At 42.6% G+C, this 22,210-nt stretch overlaps 2 protein-coding genes across 3 annotated transcripts in view; one reads left to right on the plus strand and one right to left on the minus strand.

The window, feature by feature from the left end:
• prdm6 (PR domain containing 6) overlaps positions 1-4,115 on the minus strand; it is a 69,948-nt gene extending 65,833 nt beyond the window's left edge. Inside the window, exons 1-2 of one of the 2 annotated variants that reach the window (XM_065950452.1) lie at positions 3,662-4,115; positions 1,135-1,800 (exon numbers count right to left, since the gene is read on the minus strand). In XM_065950452.1, the coding sequence (XP_065806524.1) occupies positions 1,135-1,795 (661 nt within the window). In that variant the 5' untranslated portion in view covers positions 1,796-1,800; positions 3,662-4,115. The remainder of the gene's footprint in view (positions 1-1,134; positions 1,801-3,661) is intronic. The other variant, XM_029281114.2, reaches the window with a different exon arrangement.
• Positions 4,116-11,946: 7,831 nt separating this feature from the next.
• On the plus strand, positions 11,947-20,656 carry ppic (peptidylprolyl isomerase C). Its single transcript, XM_020653548.3, has 6 exons — positions 11,947-12,227; positions 14,417-14,530; positions 15,474-15,567; positions 15,942-16,009; positions 16,713-16,829; positions 18,132-20,656. The coding sequence occupies exons 1-6, from the start codon at positions 12,120-12,122 to the stop codon at positions 18,258-18,260; spliced, it is 630 nt and encodes a 209-aa protein (XP_020509204.1). The 5' UTR covers positions 11,947-12,119; the 3' UTR covers positions 18,261-20,656.
• Positions 20,657-22,210: the final 1,554 nt, after the last annotated feature.

The raw sequence follows: 22,210 nt of genomic DNA on the forward strand, positions 1-22,210 counted from the left end.
AGACAAATAGGCCCATTAGCGCGTGCATGACAAATTAAACCACGTTAAAATGAGCGCGCGTGCGTGAGTGTGTGTGTGTGTGTGTGTGTGTGTGTGTGTGTGTGTGTGTGTGTGTGTTTGCGTGTGTGTGTGCGTGTGTGCGTGTGTGTGTGGACACACAGGTGTAAACCCTGATCCTTTTTTTCACCAAAATCTGAACGAGGTTTGGTTAACATTAACTCTGGCTGGTCTGAACTCCTGCCAGGCTGCTGAAAAAAACCTGTTTGAAAAACATTTACTGTAAATAATGTTTAAATCGCTGATTTTATAAGAATGTTTGAAACAATAAAATTTAAAAAACGATGTTGATGCTTTTTCTTAAAAATAAACATTTTAAATGTGACTTTAGACTTTAGGAGACTTTAGTAATTTGTGGATTTTAAATTGTTTTTGTTGTATTTCGTTATTTCTCAATTTGAACTTTTTTTCTTAGGCTATTTCTTATTTTTTGTCTTCATTTTAAAATGTGAAGCAAACATTAAATAATTAGTGTTCGTATAAAAAGTTTGTCCGGTTGAGTTCTTTGCAGCTTTGATTGAATTTAAAGATCTGCGTTAAGGATTCATAAAACATTTTTACGTTTTATTTTGTTGAACACATTGAAGTCAAACTGACTGGATGCTTTTTATAATAAATGTTGGAGGAAATTAAGTTTTGGATCCTTACTGCTGAGAAAAAATGTAAATATTATGAAAATAATCTGGAACTTTCCATGATGAGAACATTCTGATGAAGAGAGATTGATGCAGCTATAGATTAAAGAAAATGACTTAGAAGTTTTTTGGAACACATCTTCTGAACGCTGATCCTGTAAATGTGAGGAGAGCTGAAGGGATGTAAATAAAGCAGCGTTTAAAAAACTAAAAATTGTAAACAAAACGTGCACCATGTTGCCGAACGTTGAAGACAAAATCTGTATCTCCTCCAATAAGAAAGTCCTCCTTCTTTCCCTCTTATCCCCTGCCTCTCCCTCCCTCAAATTTCAGATAAAAGCGTAGAGAATCAAAGGAACCGTCATCCGGAGAGTGTGTGTGTGCGTGTGTGTGTGTGTGTGTGTGTGTGTGTGTGTGTGTGTGTGTGTGTGTGTGTACGTACGGTTGTTGGTCTCTCCCGTGTGGTTGCTCAGCGGGATGATCTCCATCCTCTGCTGTCCGTACAGGTAGTAGTCCAGCTCCTCTGACGTAAGCTTGAACCTGGCTCCTTTGCCTCCCTCCTCTCCTCCTCCTCCCCCGCTGCTCTTCACGCTGGACGACACCACGCTGACCCCCCCACAGCTCTGCTCTTTGGCATGATGGAGGAGCCCCGCAGCGGCTGCTGGGTTGTTGTGACTCTGCTGCTGGTTCTCCTGAGGGACCACCACGATCAGATCTCCTCCCGGTCCTCCTCCTGCTGGTCCTCCAGGACCGGCGCACACGGGGGCCAACGCCTGCCCGAAGAGGGCGATCTGCTGGGGGACGGGGAGCTGGGAGATCCCTGCGGAGGTGGAGATGGAGATGGAGGAGGACGGGGCGAGAGCTGCTGAAGAAGAAGACGTAGAGGAGGAGGTGCAGTGTGAGGAGGCCAGGAGGTGGCTGTGCAGGCGGGACTGGCGCAGGCTGTCCACGGGGATGGAGAGGCGGTCAGGCTGAGGATGTGGAGGCTGCTGGGAGAGAGGAGGCTTCAGCTGCGCCTGAGGGAAGAGCTGCTGCCAGTGCTGCAGGTAGGACGGGTCCACTTTCAGGAAGGCCGAGCCGCTCGGGTCGCCCGGCTTCAACATGGCCGCTGTGATGAGAGAGGAGGAGGGAGGAGGAGAGAGGAGAGGAGGAGAGGAGGAGAGAGGAGAGGAGGAGAGGATGAGAGAGGAGAGAGGAGGTGTCAATCATCAGCATCAAAACACACAGGAGCAGAGAGGAGGTCAGGGCAGGGTGTTAAACATGTACGGGAAACACAGAGGGTCGAATGTGTGTTTGAATTCTGTTTCAGGGATTTCAAACCAAACACACACACGCGCACACACATGCCCACACACACACACACAAAGGGAGCGGAGGAGTAACTATCTGTTTCAGGTTTACATTGAAAAAGAACACACACTCTAAAATCACTTTCAGGCCGTTAACTGAGACTAAAAATCTAATCTCATCACAAAGTGTTTGAACATCTAATTTACTCAACCTGAACATTTCACCTTTTCATTCAGTTTAAACTTTAGATTTGTGACCTCCGCCTGTTTTACACTTCTTCACCTTTACTTTAGACTCCAGGTGTTCACACAGAAAATGAGGAAGTGACGGCCTCTTTTTGTTGGTGTTAAATGTACAGCCGAGATGCTGGAGTTCATCTTAATCCTGTTGAAGTTACACTTTCTCCAGTCTGCTCGTGTTTCCAGAAGATGATTCATATTCATAGATTTTTCTTGTAGTACAAAAAAACACGTTTATATATGAACATTGAGGTAAAAAGATAACTGCATTATTTTCATGTTTTTGGTGGTAAATGGAGTCAGGAGGAAGCAGAGTTTAAACCTAAAGATTTAGAGCTATTTTTCAGTTTTTGCAGAATCTTAAAAGCATTTTCAAAATCTCTTCTCCCTCCATGAATGTAGATTTTAAATCCATATCTGTTAGAACAGACCTCCTGCTTTAAATGTTTACTTCACAGGAGGATTATCAGGTATAAGTGCGTTATGTTTCAGGAGTTTCAAATCGTCCTGTTCAGTGAAAACGCGTCTCTGTTTCAGCCTGCAGCATCTCACGGCTTACAAAGAGGAAATACAGAGTTTTAGAAAAAGTTAAATATAAGACCTAATTTGCTCTCTTTGAGGTGAATAGTTCAGGTAGTTTGGAGATTAATTTAATATGTTTTATATTCATCTGTGCATTAAAATGTATTTGCAGAAACCACACGTGTTTCCACCTCTCCACAGGTTAACATGAACACATCAATGAGTTGTTGCAGCGTTTGGTATTTACAGAAATAAGTAGTTGTGGTTTTTAAAAAGATATAAAATGCATTAAAGCAATCCTGCTTTTTTATTATTATTTTTTTTTTCGAAAAAACGTGCATGAGTCCTTAATCTTTAACTTCATTTTACGTTCTTCTTGGGGTTTTTTTGTTCTTAAACTTTCATAAAAAACGAGCAGTGAGTTACCTTTCGACAATTCAAAAGGTCTCTAAAAACCACATTTGAGACATAAAATCTGTATAAACTCCACAGCCAATAAAAAACGTGTTACTCTAAAGTGTGTCCAGCCTGTTTGACCCTCCGCTCCAGCCTCCAGCACTGCTCCGCTCGCGCGGTTCTCGGGTTGATTTAACGCAGATTTTACGCACACCAAGCGCAACAAAAAAAAAAGGAAACCCACTAAAAATAAATAACCAACCGATCTCTAAGTCACGCACATATTAGACTCATGCGGAAAAGTTTCGAGGGGAAAAAAAAGGATGTTCCGGTTAAGTCCAAGTGAGATCAGCGGTCCGATGTGCTGTCCTGTTGCCGGACAGAGAAAGCGTTTGGTGGGTGTAGTGACGCCGGGACGCTCCGCTTGGATTTACCGGAGTCCCCCCCGTTGTTTTTGATGTTGTTGTTGTTGTTGTTTTTCTTTTTTTCAGTGAAAGTTGTAGAAGCGCAGGAAAGGCTTACTGCTGTCAGAGTGAGTACGGCGGCTCCTCGGCGCTGATCTCCGGGCAGCGATGGAAGGTCTGTCCCTCCTTCGGACTGCGGTGAACCATCGAGGGGAGCCGGGACACTTCGCTGCGTCCTGCGCGTCTCCGGAGCCAAAACTACCAGAGCAGCTGCTGCGCGAGCCTCTCTCTCTGTTCCCCCTCCTCCTTCTGCCCCTCTCACTTACCCTCTCCCCTCCCCTCTCTCTCTCTCTTATCTCCAGTAGTCTCTCTCCCTCTCTAATTCACACGTATTATTTCTCTCGCACACTTTTCTCTCTCCTCCTCCTCTTCCTCTTCTGTCTGTTTTTCCTCTTTTCACTTTTCCTCTCTCCATCTCTCTCTCTCTCCTCTTTACGGCCTCCGCTTTTTCTCCTCCACATTCAGCTCGCTTCAATTCAATTTAAAAGATCTTTATTGACACTGGGAACAAATGTACAGATACAGATGCAGAGCAGCACACTGTAGGCTACATGTAAATCTGTGTGTGTGTGTGTGTGTGTGTGTGTGTGTGTGTGTGTGTGTGTTTACCACAGCATAGAGGCTAAAGGTTGACTGGACTGTAGAGAGTGTGTGATGAATAAAACTGGACGTGTTTTCTTTCTGTTTCTAGTATTTTATTCTTAAATTGATCAATACATCTTCATTGTGATGCACTGTCTCTCCACGCTATAACTTGTGGTTGACTCTTCTTTAGTGTGAAACAGATGACAGTAACAAATTTAATTCATCTGCAAAACCTGCATACATTTCAGCAAATGTCTGTTAAGCCTTCCTCTAAAATATGTCAAATTTAGACCACATGAAAGACACGCACATCCCTCAGTGGCCGCTGGATCAAAAAAACACGAGTAGATAAAGCAAAACAATGTCACAAGAAGCACCAAGAAGCTCCAAGAAGCTCCCGTTTGAAGGATTTAGTAAGTGACATTTCGAGCCAACATGCTCTCCCTCAGACTACAACTTTCACGTAATTTGTGAGTCGCCATCTTAAAGGCAGGGTTGGTAATTTTCTCTAGATTTTGGTTGAAATTGTCTTTAGGTCCTGACAGAAATTAATAACTCATGTTCTCTGAAAAAGGAACAAAGAAAATCCGTCATCTGTAGCGTTTGTAAACCTATAAAAACTTCAACCAATGTCTGCCATGAGGTATCAATCTGATGAACCAATCAAACACCTCCATGTCTTTCTGTTCGCTCTCTACCTCAAAGTGCGTCACCGATGACGGAGTTTATACTGTGAGTTTACTTATCGCTAAATGAGACATGAAACGAGACACAATGCAAGCGATGAGCTGAGGTCGGCTTCTGGAGCAACGGCGGTCGTTCATGTAAGTGAGGGGGCGTGGCTTTAGAGGGAGCACAGAGGGGAGGGGGTGGGCACAGACAGAGCACTGAGGGAATGCTACTTTCAAAATCACGCTAATTTTTGAAAATTATCAACCCTGCCTTTAAATACACAAAGACAAACATGTGACCCAACACAGCTGGAAATTCATCGTTAACCAATCAGGTACTTTAAAAAAAATATACATAATTTTTTTGAAATTATTTTTGTGAAAATAACATGTTGATGTTGTTAATCGTCCTGAACCAGGACCTGCTCATCCACCCAAACTGTTTCTGAAGCTCCGTCATGTCTGCCTGTGATCTTTAACACGTTCAGTGATGTTGAACAGAGATGGCTCAAGGTGGTTACTTCCTGCAGTTAGGTCGGATCGAGGTCGGTTCATGTTCTTACTACAAACTAACCGAAACAATGCCTGATAAAAATGCAGACCAAGAACCATCTTTTCAAGCGGTCTTTGTACGGTTGTTTGGTCCACACCAGAGTTCGATTGACAGCTTTCACAGCAGCACAAATGAACCTCACTTACATGGCAAACAGACTCGAAATTCCAAATTCATGTGGCTAGTTGGAGGAGGACAAACAAAAAGGTCAAATCCACTAAAATGCAGGTGAAAGTAAAAGGCCAAAAAGGAGCGGTGATACAAGTTTGATGACAAATAAAGGGACTCCTACAAAACTGCAGTACCCCAAGTGTCCACTATAGGCTGTCTCCAAAAGTGAGTCAATCCCATATATGGTGTTTTGAGATGGACGGAGCGAGAGTCACCTGAGAGTGAAGCCAGAATAATATAGAGCTCCCCCTGCTGGTTGGCTGCAGTATAGGTCTTAAACCCCTCCTCCTCCATGTTAACAAATGGGACACGGGTCGAACCATAAAGTTAAACTATACGTCCAATAAGTTTGTCTCATACCCAGATTCTGCCGTGAATGTTTACTATTATCATGATGATTTGTGTCTATGTGTTCATCGTTCTGTTTTAATTTGTAATTTGATATAAAAATGAGAGAATCATGATTGTCAGCTCTGTTGTCAAATGAGCGTTCACAGCATTCGGATTATCAGAGGAGGAGAGGTGAATAGAAATGTGACAAAAACTAACATTATAGACATCGTTCTTCCCGTTAACCATGAACGTCTGCTTCAAATCGACAGAAGAATCCGTTCTCCTGCGGCCCGAACTCACATGAGAGATCTTTGACTTTTTATCGGTACGATTTCCTGTGCTCCAAATTACGTCACAATCCCAATATGTCAGCACCCGTCATGGTGGTATCATGGCTTCAAATCAGTGAAACCGAGGGAGACCGAGAAGCTCTGTCCATTTTAATAAACAGCCATTGATCAGTCCCCATAGAGCTCTATGATAAAATGTCCAACTTCACAGTAGAAATAAACATGTTTACAGCCCAGTAAAAAAAACAGTTCTGGTCACTAGAGCTTATTTCTCTCTTCATGATAATTCAACAGGATGATCTTTTTCATCTATATGAAGTCTTTAAGGCTTAAAGTGATGTAGAATTAGGGGGCGCGGCCTCTTTGAGTGACAGGTGGGAGCTGCTAGGTGTCACTTCAGCAAATCCAGTCACTGAACTTTAACCTCTGGGCCGTGTTGGTACGGTTGAAGACTTTTGGAGACTTTTTAGTCAAATATCGGACAAACAGAATAGCAGTGTTTTAATGAACTACAAACCTCAAATGGTTGATTTTTTTGGACAGTCTGGACAGACGGTGGTCGTCCAAACGTCAAATCACATCAGCCCCTTTAACAACCATCACTTTTATACTGTGTGTGTGTGTGTGTGTGTGTGTGTGTGTGTGTGTGTGTGTGTGTGTGTGTGTGTGTGTGTGTTAGGATAAGATAGATTACAGCCGAGCTCATTGTGTTTCTGGGTCTGACTTGTTATCCACGACCCCAAGGTTTCCCACCCGTCTGCTGCTCACACACTCACACTCACACTCACACACCCGCAAGCACACGCTCTCACACACACACTATGCACACACACAATGCACCCACAATGCATGTGGAGCATACGGCATACAGTTACGTGTGCACATCAGTCATTGTAAGCTGCTGTGGATAAGAACATCAGCTAAATGCCTGAAAATGTAAACGTGTGTGTGTGTGTGTGCGCGTGGGCGTGTGTGTGTGTTGTTATGACTGGCGTTGCCCTGACAGGCCCCATTTGTCATTCTTGGGACCTCTGGTGGATTGATAACGAACAAAAACACAAACATAAGCGTCTGAAAATGAACTCTTGTCGGCTTAAAGTGACTTTTCTAGCGTTGAGGAATGCAGAGCAACAACCGGCCGTCTGATTGGTTGAAACGCAAGTTCAAGATCGACGGCAGCTAATAAAGAATCGAGGGATGGAGTTTGAATTCCGGCTTTTTCTCCATTAAAACACTTCAAACTCCTTGATTCTACAATTACTCAGATCGCTGGTCCCTACCTCAATAAAACACATGTTTGGGTCAGATGTTTGGTTGCAGACATCACTTCATCATACATTCATGTTTCTATTGTAGACTGTACATTAAAATGGACAGAGATCCCCTGTCTCCTTCTTTTGTACTGAACTTTAATTAAAATGTTCTGATTGTATTATTTAAGTGTTTTAAAGGTCACATATTCTCCTTCACTTCATCCAGTGTAAATAAGTCTCAGAGCTCCTCAAAACATGTGTGTGAAGTTTCTTGTTCTAAATCCACTCTGATCCTGTATTTGATCATGTCTATAAACCCCTCTATTTCAGCCCTGCTCAGAACAGGTTGTTTCTTTGTCTGTAGCTTTAAATGTAAATGAGCTGTGTCTGACCACGCCCCCTCTCTGGACGGACTTGGGTGGTTCGGGCTTTCTCGCTCCATGTCCTATTGTTTACGGTGAGAAGGCAGACTCAGAACAAACACCTAGCTGTGGGAGTGTCACCCACCTGGGGGAGGGGTTACTGCCCTTTGTGATGTCATGAAGGGAAAATCTCCAAACGGCCTGTTTGAGCACACATTTTCTGAAAAGTGGAGCAGGCAGAAGAGGGGGAGGATGGATTTTTCTCATCACTGGGGGGTTTGTAGACAGACTAGAGACACATATTAGTGTGAGAGAAACATGGTGAAGTGGATTTTACAGAATATGTGACCTTTAAATGCATTAATAGATTCACTAATACAGCAGAAAATATCAATATTTGCGTTAATGCTTTGAAATAAAATCACTTTTGAGGCTTTAATCTTTGTTTTTATTGCATCAACTTTAATTGTTTGCATCTTTTTTAATCTGCTGAATGTATGATTTGTCATCATCATCCTTAGTTAGTCCATAATCACAGATCTTCTCCGTATCATTGCCGGGGTTCCTCTGTTATTACGAGCAGAAAACAAACAACAAGAGTGCAGAAAAAAAAGGGAAAAGCAGAGCGGGAGGAGAATTAGGTGTTTTCATTCATTGATTAATGGCTCTCTAAAGTGAGGCACATCGCAGGAGCCCCACGATCAATAAATTAACTGCCCAAATTCATCATTTTCTACAACAAAAGCTAATTATTTAGACGGCTGCAGGAAAAGAAAAAACACAATATTAACAAGAGTTCATTTAGCAAAGGGGCAAATTCCTTCAAGTGAGAACGCGGCACAGCTGCAGTTTACACTCAGAGGAGGGTCAGAGTCACCACGGAGGGAGATTACATTTTAAATAATAGAAAGACAGACGATTTATCACGGTCTGAATGTGAAATTTAATGACGTCCATTTTTATTAGAAATAAAAAATGTGATGAAGACAAAGAGGAGAACCATCAGAGTAATTTTTCTCAAAGCAAGGTCAACTCTTGTTAAAGTTAAAAGTGCTCTAGAAAAAAAGTTATTATTTTTTTAAATTATAACAAAGGAGAGAACATTTTTCAAAATAAAAGCACCCTGAGTACAAAGAAGTGATCGGTATCAGCTGATTTTTGTCGCTTGTACTCACAGCAGCGCTCTCAGTTGATAATTCAACTTTTAAAAAACTGAAACGCTCTTAACCATCGCTTCTCCCTCACCGACCAATCAAAATTAATAAGGGGCGGGACTTATCATAACTTTGTCAACAAGAAGGGTGGAGAAACTAATCTGACCTGTCTTTTCAAGGCAACAATTTCATGGTCTAGATCTTTTGCTGATGCCAGGACCAAGCACAACCTCTGGTGTTAAATAATGAAGATAACATTGAAGTTCAAAATCCTGCAGTTCCTCGAGTGTCCACTTGCGGCTGGCTCCAAGAGCCCCGGAAGTCACATACACAACCATTCAAAAACAAAAGCCTGTTTAACAGCATAAAGTAACATGTTTACAGCTTGGTTAAAAAAAACGAAATTTGCCGAAAGGTCACTAACGAGGGAAGCAGAAAATCTGTAATCCAAGTTTGGTAAAATGGATGAAATGGATAAAAATGGTGCACAAAATAAGAATAAATAATCAATTGATTGGATTTATAAAAAGGGTGCATGAGATAAATATGTGACACCGCGGCTCGAGTTAATAAAAAAAACTGAATTCTTCTTTAAGGGAAAGTTAAAGGTTTAAAGGGTTCATTTCCACTCGGGGATAATTGAGGCCGTGTGAAATCCATGAGGGTTAGTTAGCAACCAAGTGATGGTTATTCAATTAAAACGTTTGTGTGTCCCCTGTTCATTCAACACGCACACACACAAACACACACACACCTGCACACCCCCCCACCCGTAACCTTGGCGTGTGTATATATAAATATCGTAGTTTACAGCCGTGTCACTTTCATTTACATAGGAGCATGTTGTTAAGGTCCCGCTTTGACATTCAATTAAAACGTTTACATTTCCGCTTAATTAATTCAGCGGATGGCGGGAAGAAAAGACGAATGGACGGCAGTGTTGACAGGAGGCCGATAACCGCGTGCGTGTGTGTGTGTGTGTGTGTGTGTGTGTGTGTGTGTGTGTGTCCCGGCCGTGGCTTTAAGGTCACGGCAGGCTGACTATTATAATTCATCTCTATAGACGTGTATTCAGCGGGGACTTCGGTTCTCTTTTTCAGCTTTATTTGCTGCAGCTGAAGCCACACTGCTCTGAGGTGTTTTTAATGCAGTAAAGTGTTTTAAGCTGTAACACTCGTCTGTTCGACTTCATTATTTCTCTCTTTATTGTTTAAAAAAAAAAAACAACCACTGCAGCTGATTATCGATCTCTGCATGCTGGGAAATTCATTTTGGTGTCACTCAGGAAGAAGAAATCAAAATGCAGAGCGACGAGGTGAAGTTGTTTCCTGTTTTGATTTCAGGAGCGTCGCTGCTTTTACATTTGGTCCTTTACATACATGACTCATGCTTTAAACATATGATCATACATGACAGTGGAGACATGTTTTGTGTGCAACGACGTGTTTTCAAATCAGGAATCAGAAATTCAACGACATGTAATATTTGCCTTATAGACGCGGTGTTGCCCTGACGTCTTGTCAGGTTGGGAAGCCCAAATGTTGTCGTGTCTTACTGCTTCAAGTCTTAGTCATGTGAAACGCACAGTATGTAACTTCAGCCACCAGGGGGCTCTCAATCAAAACAATAACAGAAAAACGACGTCGAAGCTGGCTGGGAATCAGGGGAGTGATTCTCTCTGTTACTCCTCCTAAGATGTTTACAGCCTGGTTCAAAAAACCAAATAGGTCTGATTAGTTGTTGTCATCACTGGCACACACTGTAAGGGAGTTGCATTTTTTTAAACGGCGCCGTTTTGATTTTATGAACGATAAGTGTTATCTATAATTAGGCGCGTAGCTGACATGATTGACAGGTGGGCGCGATTTAAAGTTTTGCCAGGAGGCTTAAAACCCGCCTCAACTCCAGCTCTCAGCCTGTCGTTAGGTTGACTGAAACCTAGTTCCAACATGGTGGCGGCTGCCGATGAGCCTCCAGCGCCCCCTGCAGGAACAGATGGGTGACGTCACTCAGGCTTCATACATCAATATTTAAAGTCTATGATATTTTCAGGGATAAAAATATACAACCTGGTAATACTGTAAGACTATTATTTATATATTATTAGGGGGCGCTGTTGTTAATGATAACTCAGGTGCAACTTTATGAAAAGCTCCTGTTGTTACTCATGTTTGTTGATAAAAAAGGTGGATTTATCATTTTCAAACTCTCATTTAGAAACCTACCACCTGCGTTCTGTCTGCAGCTACTCGTGTGATCCTGCAGGTGTGTTCAGCCTTGACAGGTGTGACATTCTGCTCGTTCCTACAAATGATCAAACACACACATGTTTCTGCTTCCATCAGCTCAGCATGTTAAAGGTCGACACAAACAGGACGGCTAACCTTTTATTTGTTTGAGTTACAAATCTGTTGTTTTCCCCTTCGGCCTCCCATGTGTTCACCATCAGACCCCTCAGAGGGTCTCAGTCCACAGGTTGGGAACCATGGATGTATCTTTCCATCGTCTCTCTAACAATAAGAATTTGATACTCCTCTCCTTCCTTTCTTCTGCCTCCTTGCCTCCTTCCTTTCTTCCTCTTTTTGTGTCCTTTATTTCCTCTACTCCTTCGTCGCCTCTCGTTCCTACCTTCTGATTCCCTTGCTCCATTTCCTCTCCTCCTTTCCTGTTCTCCTCAATCCCCTCCTTTCATTGTCTAACCTTTATGTCCCTTAATTATTTTATTTCTTTTTCCCCTCTGTTTCCTCTTCATGTCACCTTTCCTTAATTATCACCTCGCCTTCCATTTTGCCATAAGTCCTTTCCTCCCCTCTCTTTCCTTTCTTCTCACCCTCCCTCCCTCCTTCTCTTGTATTTCATGTTAATAATACTCTCTTCTTGTCTCTTCTCCTAGCTCCTTCTTATTATCCTTTCCTTTCCACTTGAATCCTCTCCTCCTCCTCTCCTAGGTGGGCGGAGCTTTGACATCGGTTCCGCCCACATGAGGGGAGTGGTCTGCTGATGTAGCCGTGTTTGGAACGCTGTTTCCCGGCCAGCCTCCCAGCTGTGACTCGCTGTGATTTCTTCCTCTGCCCATCTCTGTTAGTCCCATCAGGGGCCTTTCCTCTTCTTCTCCTCCTCGGCTGCCGCTCTCTCCGGTAAAAGATGGAGCACCGTACGGTCCTCCCCGCTCTGCTCGTCCTCTCCGCCGTCTGTCTGCAGCCGGTGTCCGCCGCCGCGGCTTCACGGACGGGACCGAAAGTCACCGAGAAGGTGGGTGAAGAAATCTGCCGCATTTATCTGCATTCAAATGTAGCCTCTCTTATTTACGCGCAACCGGAGCATGGAGAGTGACCGTTTTACACTGCACCGGCGTACAGTGCTCGGTGTTAAGGAGGGGAGCTGGACCGGAACAGATGTTTCCAGAATATTTGAGACAACACACACACACACACACACACACACACACACACACACACACACACACACACACACACACACACACACACACACACACACACACACACACACACACACACACACACGCGCGCACAGCTGTACACGTGTCCACTCAGACGACCCTTAATGCGCAATGCGTTCGCCTGCGGGCTTCACACACATTCACGCACAGACACACACATACACACAAATAAAAGATACACACACACACACACACACACACACAGAAGCCCTGACCTCAATATAAATATGAACCATGGAGGCTTCCGTAAATATCACTTTATATGCGTCACATGCTATAAATCGTTTCCACAAAGGAGCCTCAACAATAAATAAACAAATCAATAAAGAGCCATTATAAAAACGTGTTTGCTTTAAGAGAGATTATCAACATGAAGAGTCGATGATAATAAAATTATAACAAAACAAACTAGTAGCTTGAGGGGCTTTTTGCTCAAACTTTTCATTCAGGTCGTAAACAGTAAGTACTGAGTGGAAGATTGTGATATTTAATCTTTAAAAATCATCTTTACAATTATTAATTGGTCTGTTATTGTGATTAGACCCTTAATAAATAAACACTGAGTGAGGGAGTTGATGACAGATAGTGAGGACTTGAGTATCCTGGTTATGAGCCTCATCCTGGTTGGATCATTTTGGGGATATGGTGTTTACATACAGACAAACCTGTGTTTTTATATCCCCGTATTCATGATAAATAGTAACATGTTTATGAGTACTGCAGCTGTGGCTCAGTGTTAGAGTCGGTCGTCTCTCAACCAGAAGGTCGAGGGTTCAATCCCCAGCTTCTGCAGTACAATGTGTTCTTGGGCAAGACACTCATCCCCGAATTGCTCCCGCTGCTTCATCGGCGGCTTACTGCGTCTTATTTGCGCAGGCGCCTCGTCTAAGATTTGGTGAAAGTTTTTAAGTTGTTGGATCAGAGCCTCCTCTGGTTTGTTCCGATGTTTGGTCACGTTGTAATGTTTCTTCAGGACTTTCCAACACGATCTGAGCTACTCCACCGTGCGTGTTGGGTAACCAGCATCCTGTAGCCCGTTTACTGCAGACTTGAACAGGTCAGCATTTCCATCCCATCTAAATTTCCAATCGCATTTAATTATTTCGTTACCAAAAGACAAACCCAGTTTCTTCATCCCTCTTTCTGCTGCCATGTTTGTTTTGCTGATACGTCACTTGGCTGGGACTGTACCTGCGCAGGTAGTCAGCAGCTGTAATAAAGCGAGGTAAAGCGTACACACCCAGCCGCTAGGAAGTGCGCCAATTTTACACGGCGGCTGAACCTGGTATTGAACCTGAACCTGGTATTGCAGCGTCACGTGATGCCATTGGGCTACAGCTACATTTGGAAAGAAACGACGATAAATCAGTGGATGAATTTTGTTGAGGTTCATCAAACACCCCCGATGTCCACACTTAAATACAACTTTTTAAAGTCATTAGGTCCTTAAAGTTGTAAAATGTAATGGCATCTGCATTCTGAGATATTTTGTTGCATCAGAGTCACGGGGCTGCGACTCCAAGTGTGCGTGCTCGATGGGCCCGGTAACGGGGAAGATCCAGGTACTTTACACACGGAGGTCAGACTTCATTTACTTCAGGCACCAATGAGCAGGAATCAACGTGGCTCCGCCTCCAATAATACACCCATGCCACAGATCCCCGCACAATCAGGTTTCTCAAAGTTGTGATTAGGGCTTATATGATGTTTACATGCACAAATACTAAAACGGGAAAAAACTGGATAAGAACTGGATAAGTCCAAGAAAATCTTCAAGTGAAGATCAGAGCTCTCAAATATACACAAGGAAATGTTGTTGTTGTTGTCTTAAGTTTCTGTTTAAAATAAATTAAGTTACATATTTAGTATGGTCCAAGAGCTGTAGTTATTCTTGTCTTTCCACACCTCAGATTGATTGACAGCTTGTGTGTGTGTGTGTGTGTGTGTGTGTGTGTGTGTGTGTGTGTGTGTGTGTCTCCAGGTGTTTTTTGACATCACAGTGGCGGGGCACGAGGTGGGGCGGATCGTCATCGGCCTTTTTGGGGAGGTCGTCCCACTCACTGTCAATAACATTGTCGCCCTGGCAACCGGAGAGGTAGGTAGGATGGTGTAATGCAATCCCCCACACACGTACAACCGCACAATATCGTACTTGATCATAACTGTGTTTTATAAACTGTACAAACACACTCAAAGTGTCGGTCGACTTGCAGGCGAGGACATCATACTCTAAAAACAAAAAAGAGTTTCCATCAGGAGGACTTTTTAATCATCGAGGCTTATAATCAAACTTTTTTTTTTAAATAATCTGTTATACTGTTCCACCATACCGAGCCTTTATATTTAATCTCTTAAAGGAGCAATATGTTACTCTGACCGCTAGTGTTTAAAATAATAATAGTAATCTTTGTTTATAGAGCACTTTTCAAAAACAAGTTACAAATATAAAAACAGGAAAATGCTCTATCCCCTTTTTGTTTTTAATTTTGCATTTGGAACCACCAGGAGACCTCTGCCCGAGGATCTCAATGTGCGCTTGGGTTTGTAAGGTATTAAAAGCTCTGATAAATAGCTGGGGGAAAGGCCATGGAGAGCTTTAAAAGTAATCAGTAAAATCTTAAAATCAATTCTAAAACGCACAGGGAGCCAGTGTAGAGATGCTAAAACAAATGGGTCAAATCTGCAGTCCAGATTCTAAACATTGTAGAGAGCTGTCTCCCCCCTCCGCCCCTCCTCTCTAGAGTCGATGCTCACTCAGGTCACCATGTGGTGGACACTGAAGCTTCAGTGTTTATCCAGCTCTGCATCGGTCTGTAAACCTTTCTGTGTTCTAACCTCTCTCCATTTTTCAAAAGCATCTCCAATATTGATCCTAGTTTGAGCACGTTTCTGCTCGTGGAGCTTATTAGAAACATGCAGAGGCTTTTTAGGTCGGGTACAATCACTTCTATCTGAACCAGTTCTCTTGCCCGCTTCCATCACTGCAACACCTGTTGGTTTGCCGTGGTAATTGTATCTTTTTTTTCATGTTTCTGCAGAAAGGTTACGGCTACAAAGGGACAAAGTTTCACCGAGTCATCAAAGACTTCATGATCCAGGGAGGAGACTTCACGGCTGGAGACGGAACCGGAGGTGAGAAACTAAACTCTGAAGTCTTACAGAAATCCTTTTACATGAGAAACATTTCTGTAAAAGAAAAACAGTGAAACATTCACAGAAACTCATCAGACTGTGTAACCCAGCTGTTAAATCCCATTCTCTGTGTGTTCAGAACCTTTTTATCGTTCCACAAAGTTTTGACTACACTCACAGGGCTGTCACTCACATTAGTCAGTGATTAATGGTCTCTTTGTGCTGCAAGACTCGGCGACGTGTTTGTTCACGTTACATTTCCTGTTAACTTCACACGGGTTAAAGAAGAACATATTAAATAACTTTTAAGGTTCTCGTGTTTTTCATGTTAAACTGGTAACCACCTCAAAGTGACCGGATTCTTTCTCATCCAGGTCACAGCATCTATGGGACAACTTTTGCAGATGAAAACTTCAAACTGAAGCATTTAGGAGCAGGCTGGGTGAGTTCATCTGCCAATTTCCACAAACTCTGTGCACACCATGGTCCACCAGCGCCACGCACTGCGGCGCCGTTCAATCCCACTCTAGTTAATGCTCGTATGCCCACAGCACGCCATGCGGTCCGTCTCTGGAGCGTGCCAGCAGCGCCGTTCCGCTGTGCTTTGTCTCAAACACACACAGAGTCTAGACAAGCACGCGTAGATCAGATCGCTACAGACAGGAAAACAAACACGGAAACGCACAGATCATCGGGTCAATTTCAAAATGACACACGATATACAGACTTTACATCAAACTAGGGAACCAAATGAACAACAAATCAACCTCAGCAAGTCAAAACAACATGTTGTTTGCATGTCGTTCTCTTAATTCTCGCGTGATCTGCTAGTTGTTTTGTCATCTTGAGAACCTGTGCCAACGACCATGGTGGTCTAAGGTGCACACCGTCGGATGGAGCAAAACCGTGGCGCTGACAGAACACAGTGTGTACGGACTGTGTGGAATTAACCAGCAAGACGTGGCGCTGACCTCGTCATTTCGATATAATGAGCCAAAAATATATTAAAAAAACTGAATGATTCTTCTGTCGAGCTACCTATGTGATGAGGGCTAACGGTAGGTTAAGCTAGCTGAATGAGCTGAAATATACATTTGATGAATGAAAATGAGCGCTGTTTGTGTGCGTGTGTGTTCATGTACCAGGTGAGCATGGCGAACGCCGGTCCGGACACAAACGGGTCTCAGTTCTTCATCCTGTCGACCAAAGCTCCGTGGCTGGACGGGAAACACGTGGTGTTTGGTAAAGTTCTGGACGGCATGGTGAGTGAAAACTTGCGGATGTTTTACACGTTCTGCTTCTGACAGTGAAATAAAAATACTTTAAACACAGTTCAGTCACACAATCCAGACCATGAGGTCAGACTGCTTCCTTGTTCTGAGCTGACTTCCTGGTAAGAGTCAGACTCCGCCCATACAGGAAGTATTTAGCTCAGGTAGGGGTAAGGTGGGAGGAGTTATTTATGAGTCTTCAGGTTTTCTGAAATATATCCTATTCTAAATCCATTAGTGCATGAAGGAGTCTTTACTGCTTTAAGGAAACACTTAAAGGTTCGTTTGATTTCACAGTTTATTATCGATCATTGGAATCAAAGCTGACCAAAAGTTCTTTACTCAGTTTATTCTCACAGTGCTGATCTGCAGGAAATATATGAACAGCAACAGAAAATAAACAGCTGAACAAACTGTGATGGTGAACTATATCGATACAAATTCAAACTTCATACTTTTAAAATTCAAATAACTCTACTAAACAAACTAGCTGCTCCAGCTATCTGCAGAGAAATCACAATAATTATCTCTAAAAATGGAGGAGGTTAAACAAAATGGAGTATTTTCAAGATGACCGAATCAAAGATTTTAAACTGGGTAGTTTACTCCAGAATGTGAATACACAATCTATAATACACTCGCAGTAATGGAGAAATAACAGCCCTGTTTGTTGAAGATGACGTCCTATATAAAACATACTCTTAACATATAAACTTTTACATTTTATTCGACTCTATGGGCGCACACACACTAGCAATGTTGTCCGTACCTTGCTTAAGCACGATTGCCCCCCTCCCCATTCCCCCGCTGGCCTGCACTCAAACTGCTCCAGGACTAACTGGGCCTGGGCACGGTCACCTCTTGTACATAATGTCGTAATACAACACATGCATGTCTTTACGTAATTATGAAGCGTGCTAAATTTACAAGACAGGCGGACTCGAAAATAAATAAAAATGAAAGTCCCCACATTGGAGAACAACACAGAGAACATGACCGCTACTCTACTGACTTTGTGGCTTATTTTTAGTCATGTTAGTCAGATACAGACAGAACACCCCGGGATTTCTCCAAAAGTAAGGCTGTCCATGTTGTGTACCAGTGCTTGTGCTCGTGCAAGAACTGTACCGTACTGAAGCACACCTCTTCCAATTCCACCACACCAATGTACCGTGCTTGAGTGGAATGGGGCATTCACACGAGTCAAACTAACTGAACTTTAGGGGTGGACTTGGGCACGGTACAGAATGACTGGTGTAAGTCTAATCTCTTTCTGTGCGTCTCTTCTTGCAGGCTGTGGTTCACACCATCGAGCTCCAGGACACAAACGACAGGAACCTGCCGTACACCGAGTGTGTGATCGTCAACAGCGGCAGGATCCCTGTCAAAGAGCCCTTCATAGTGGAGGTGGAGGGCTGGTAAAAGACACCATACTGTAAAACAAAGACGGTATACTAGAGATAAATCAGAAGTCTTGGTTTCATCGTTTTCAGTTTCATATCGTTACTGTCTTTGCACTTCGACATGCAAACGCTAACTAGCAGGAAGGGCTGGGAGATGTTTTCAAACATAGTCGATTAAAACGTTACTGGGAACTTTCTCAGACTTCTTTTGCAGCTAGTGTAGCCGCCCCCTACTGGCCATCAGAAAGAATGCAAGTTTAAGGCACTTAAGGCACTAGCATTAAAATGTAGCTTGTGACATGTTAGCATAGGATGGCTAATGCTTCCATGCTAACAAATAGGACTTCTGATTGATTTCTTCTGTACGCAGATAAAATATAATGTCATTTAGATACAAACAGATAAAACACAAAATGATGTCTAACAGTTGTTTTTGAAAGGAGGGAATATTTTTATTAACTTAGTGACATAGATGAAGATGTCCACTCGTGTCACTTCCAGCTCTGAGTTGAATGCATCATTCATCGTAAAGAAGTTCACAAACATCAGCACGTTAAACTATTCACTATGCTCAGGCTTAAAACATATCTCTAAAATGTCACTTTTTGAACGAGATTCATGTTTGACATGATGCATGTTTACAATTTTCAGATTTTTGTGGTTATTTTGACCTTTTTACAGAATCATGTAGCGTTTTAGTAGAGCCCGACCGATGAATCGGCCGATATTAGCATGTCCAGTGACTTTTGGTGTCGGCTAGTTTTATCGCAGATATGATTAGGTTTATTCACCAGTAAAATGGCATTTCATTTGAGTTTTATTGTATTACACTAGCAGTTCTCTTTCACCAGCAGAGGGCGCTATATAGATTACCGCAAGCATCATCACTCTCCTGAGTGTAAACGAGGATGCACGTACTTGCTCAGTTAATTTCCAGTTGAGTGACCATCTTGTCTTTTCCACAAGTGTTTGATTCACATTTAATCAATCAACGTGATAAATGTATAAATCTATATCTATCTATCTCTTTAGATCAAACATATATCTAAGAAAGATGTCGGCCGATATATCGGTATCAGATTTTTTTTCTCCCTAATATCGGCCCCAAAATCGTATCGGTCATATCGGTCGGGCCCTGCATTTTAGCAAGGGTAGCGAGGTGGATGTTTTTAGATCCATTTAATTGTGATGAGGTTAATGTGTGACATTCATTTAAAAGAAGGATTTATTGATGGACCTGGATATACAAAGTTGGGCGTACACTGTACGATTTCAGGCCGAATAAGACCCAAATTTTGAGGATTAGGGTGGTGCTTTGTCAGTCGTGTAGTGTACACTGAGGACACGAGCCCCCCCAGACTATTTTTCCTGATTGTTCCTGCACAAAAAGTGACAGTCTCCGAAATCACCATGGCAACAGAAGGCATGCCTTTTTAACCTATGATTCAGCTTGTTAGTTAGCTTGTGTGATGCTGGTCTGTGTATTTGAGCCGTGCATATGAGACATTTTTAAATGCTCGATCTTGATTTAAAGGGTACTTAAAGCGTATTTAAAGTGAGCTCTCAAGTCGTGCCCGACAATCAGGTCGTACAGTGTGAGCACATAAATCGTGAGCTTTTGTTGTGCATCGTAAAAGAATCAGTCGTTTGGTTTGAGCTGACATCTCACCACGACTTTAAAACAATCTCACAGTGTACGCCGGGCTTTAGGGTTCAGCAGATAGTGACACATAAATGTCAGTTTGATGTCAGTGTGTTCGGTATTTACAAGGTTCACTGTGGTTTATGCTAACGGTTTTTAACGTTGGCATTCATGCATGTTTAGCGGGTGGTGCCAGTTAGCATCAACCCTAAAAATACAAAGAAATAATGAACTGTGACTCAAACTATGTAGCCCCTCGTGAACCTCCGAGTGCCAAATCGTTCTTTGTTTGCCACATTTTTATTGCACTTTCTATGCATCTAATCCAGAATTATATCAAACATATGCAACAATAAAAAAACTGTAGCAAGGATCGAATGGCGTTGTAGCACTTTCTATTTATTTTGTAGCATCATTAAATTCTTTCTCATGTTTTAATATCTTCTCCTCTGCAAAAAACGACAGCACAAACTGCACTGGAGGAAATGTTCAGAACTTGCAGAGTGGTGATCGACACTGATAAATTGTTTGTTATGCTGACTAACACGAGGTCAGAGATGTCATTCTGTCTCGTTACGTTTGATCTTTTAACACGTGTGGTTTTTACTGAAACTGTCATTTGATCAAAATATGTTCCGACTGATATCCCTCACGCCACTAAATCGATGCAACATATCAGATTTTATGTTTTTCATTGTTTTTAATAACAGCAAAAGAAGAGTGCCAACAGTTGTTGTATTTTCTACATTAAACGTGATGCTGTTGATCAATGATTTCTGCGTCTGTGTTCTGTTTTTAATGCCTCACTTTTGAAGTTGTTCAATTCAAAACTTTGTTTATTCTCAAAAGGACATCGAGGTTTCCCTCGTTTCCAACGCCATCAAGATTACAAGCATATTAAAAACAGGCAAAACAACAACACTTACAATCGATTACAAAAAATCCAGTAAAAACAGCTACAACTGGAAAAAAGTGGCTAGACAACAAATTCCTAAACTCTGCAAGGGAGGGAAGAACTCCAGTCTTTAAAGTTTGCTGGAGAGTGCTCCACAAGTTTGGAGCATGAAAAGAAAACACAGATTTACTGAGTTCAGTGAAGCTTGAGGTGATCAGAAGAACGAGTTATGTAGGCACTTGAATTCCACGCCAACAGGTCTGTGATGTAAGGTGGGAGTGTAGTATGTAACTGATGGAGTATTAAGGCCAAGTAAAAGGAAGTTAAATAATCTGAGATTTCAAAAAGTTTTAAATGTTCAAGAATAATGTTTGAAAATTGACAAGAATAAAGTCTGAAATTTTGTGTGTATATTGTGTTTTATTTTGAAATTGACCTGAAAATGTCTGAGTTCGATTCTGTCCAGTCTGTCCTTGCAGCGTGCTTCGTCGGAAATAGACTCTTAGACACCGCGGCGCTCGCTGTGGCTGTAGCGAACTACAGCATGGAGTATGTGGAAATTGGGGGGCGACACTTCAGTATCAGGATCAGAAATGTGTTTTGTACAACCACAGTCGGAACCCTGCTGAGTGTGAAAATGATCCAATCACTCTTCTTATCCGGCCTCTAACTTTGCCCTGCATAATGCGGACCCTTCCTTGTCTTGCATTTCTACCACTTATGGTCTGCAGGCAGAGGTTTGAGAAGCGTTGGCGTTAAACGGTGTAATTATGGTCGGTAAAAGGTGAAGCTGCAGAGAGAGAGCCGGAGCGCTGACAGCTGATCTGTGAGCGCTGACACAAAACTGCTGCTAATGAGAACTACAGCTGGTGATTTGTTTCCCCCTGTTCTACAAAACACACACACACACACACACACAGATACAAACATATAAACAGATACACACACACACACACACACACACACACACACACACACACACACACAGATACAAACATATAAACAGATACACACACACACACACACACACACACACACACACACACACACACAGATACAAACATATAAACAGATACACACACACACACACACACCTTCACACACTCAGGGGAGGAAAACATCTCCGAACACAAAGGTCAGAGCGGAGCAGAAATCTCTGGAGGGAGACAGGAAGTCGACAGAAAACAGTGAAACGTTTCGGCATGTTCGCTCGTCTGAAAAGTCAAACCTCCACAAATTAAGTAAATAATCCTGATTTACGCCTCTGACTCGCTCCGCTTTACTCCAGAGCGGTTAAAAAGGTGAGCAGCAGCGTCACGCTCCGGAGAACTTTAAGCTCTCTTCATTTTCAAATCCCTACAAAGGTTATTGTGTGCTTTATAATCTCCTCTTCTAATAGACTTGTGCGTTAGTTCTTGGAGCTTGTTTAGCT

Source organism: Labrus bergylta, chromosome 2 (assembly GCF_963930695.1).
Source record: "Labrus bergylta chromosome 2, fLabBer1.1, whole genome shotgun sequence".
Lineage (NCBI taxonomy): Eukaryota > Metazoa > Chordata > Actinopteri > Labriformes > Labridae > Labrus > Labrus bergylta.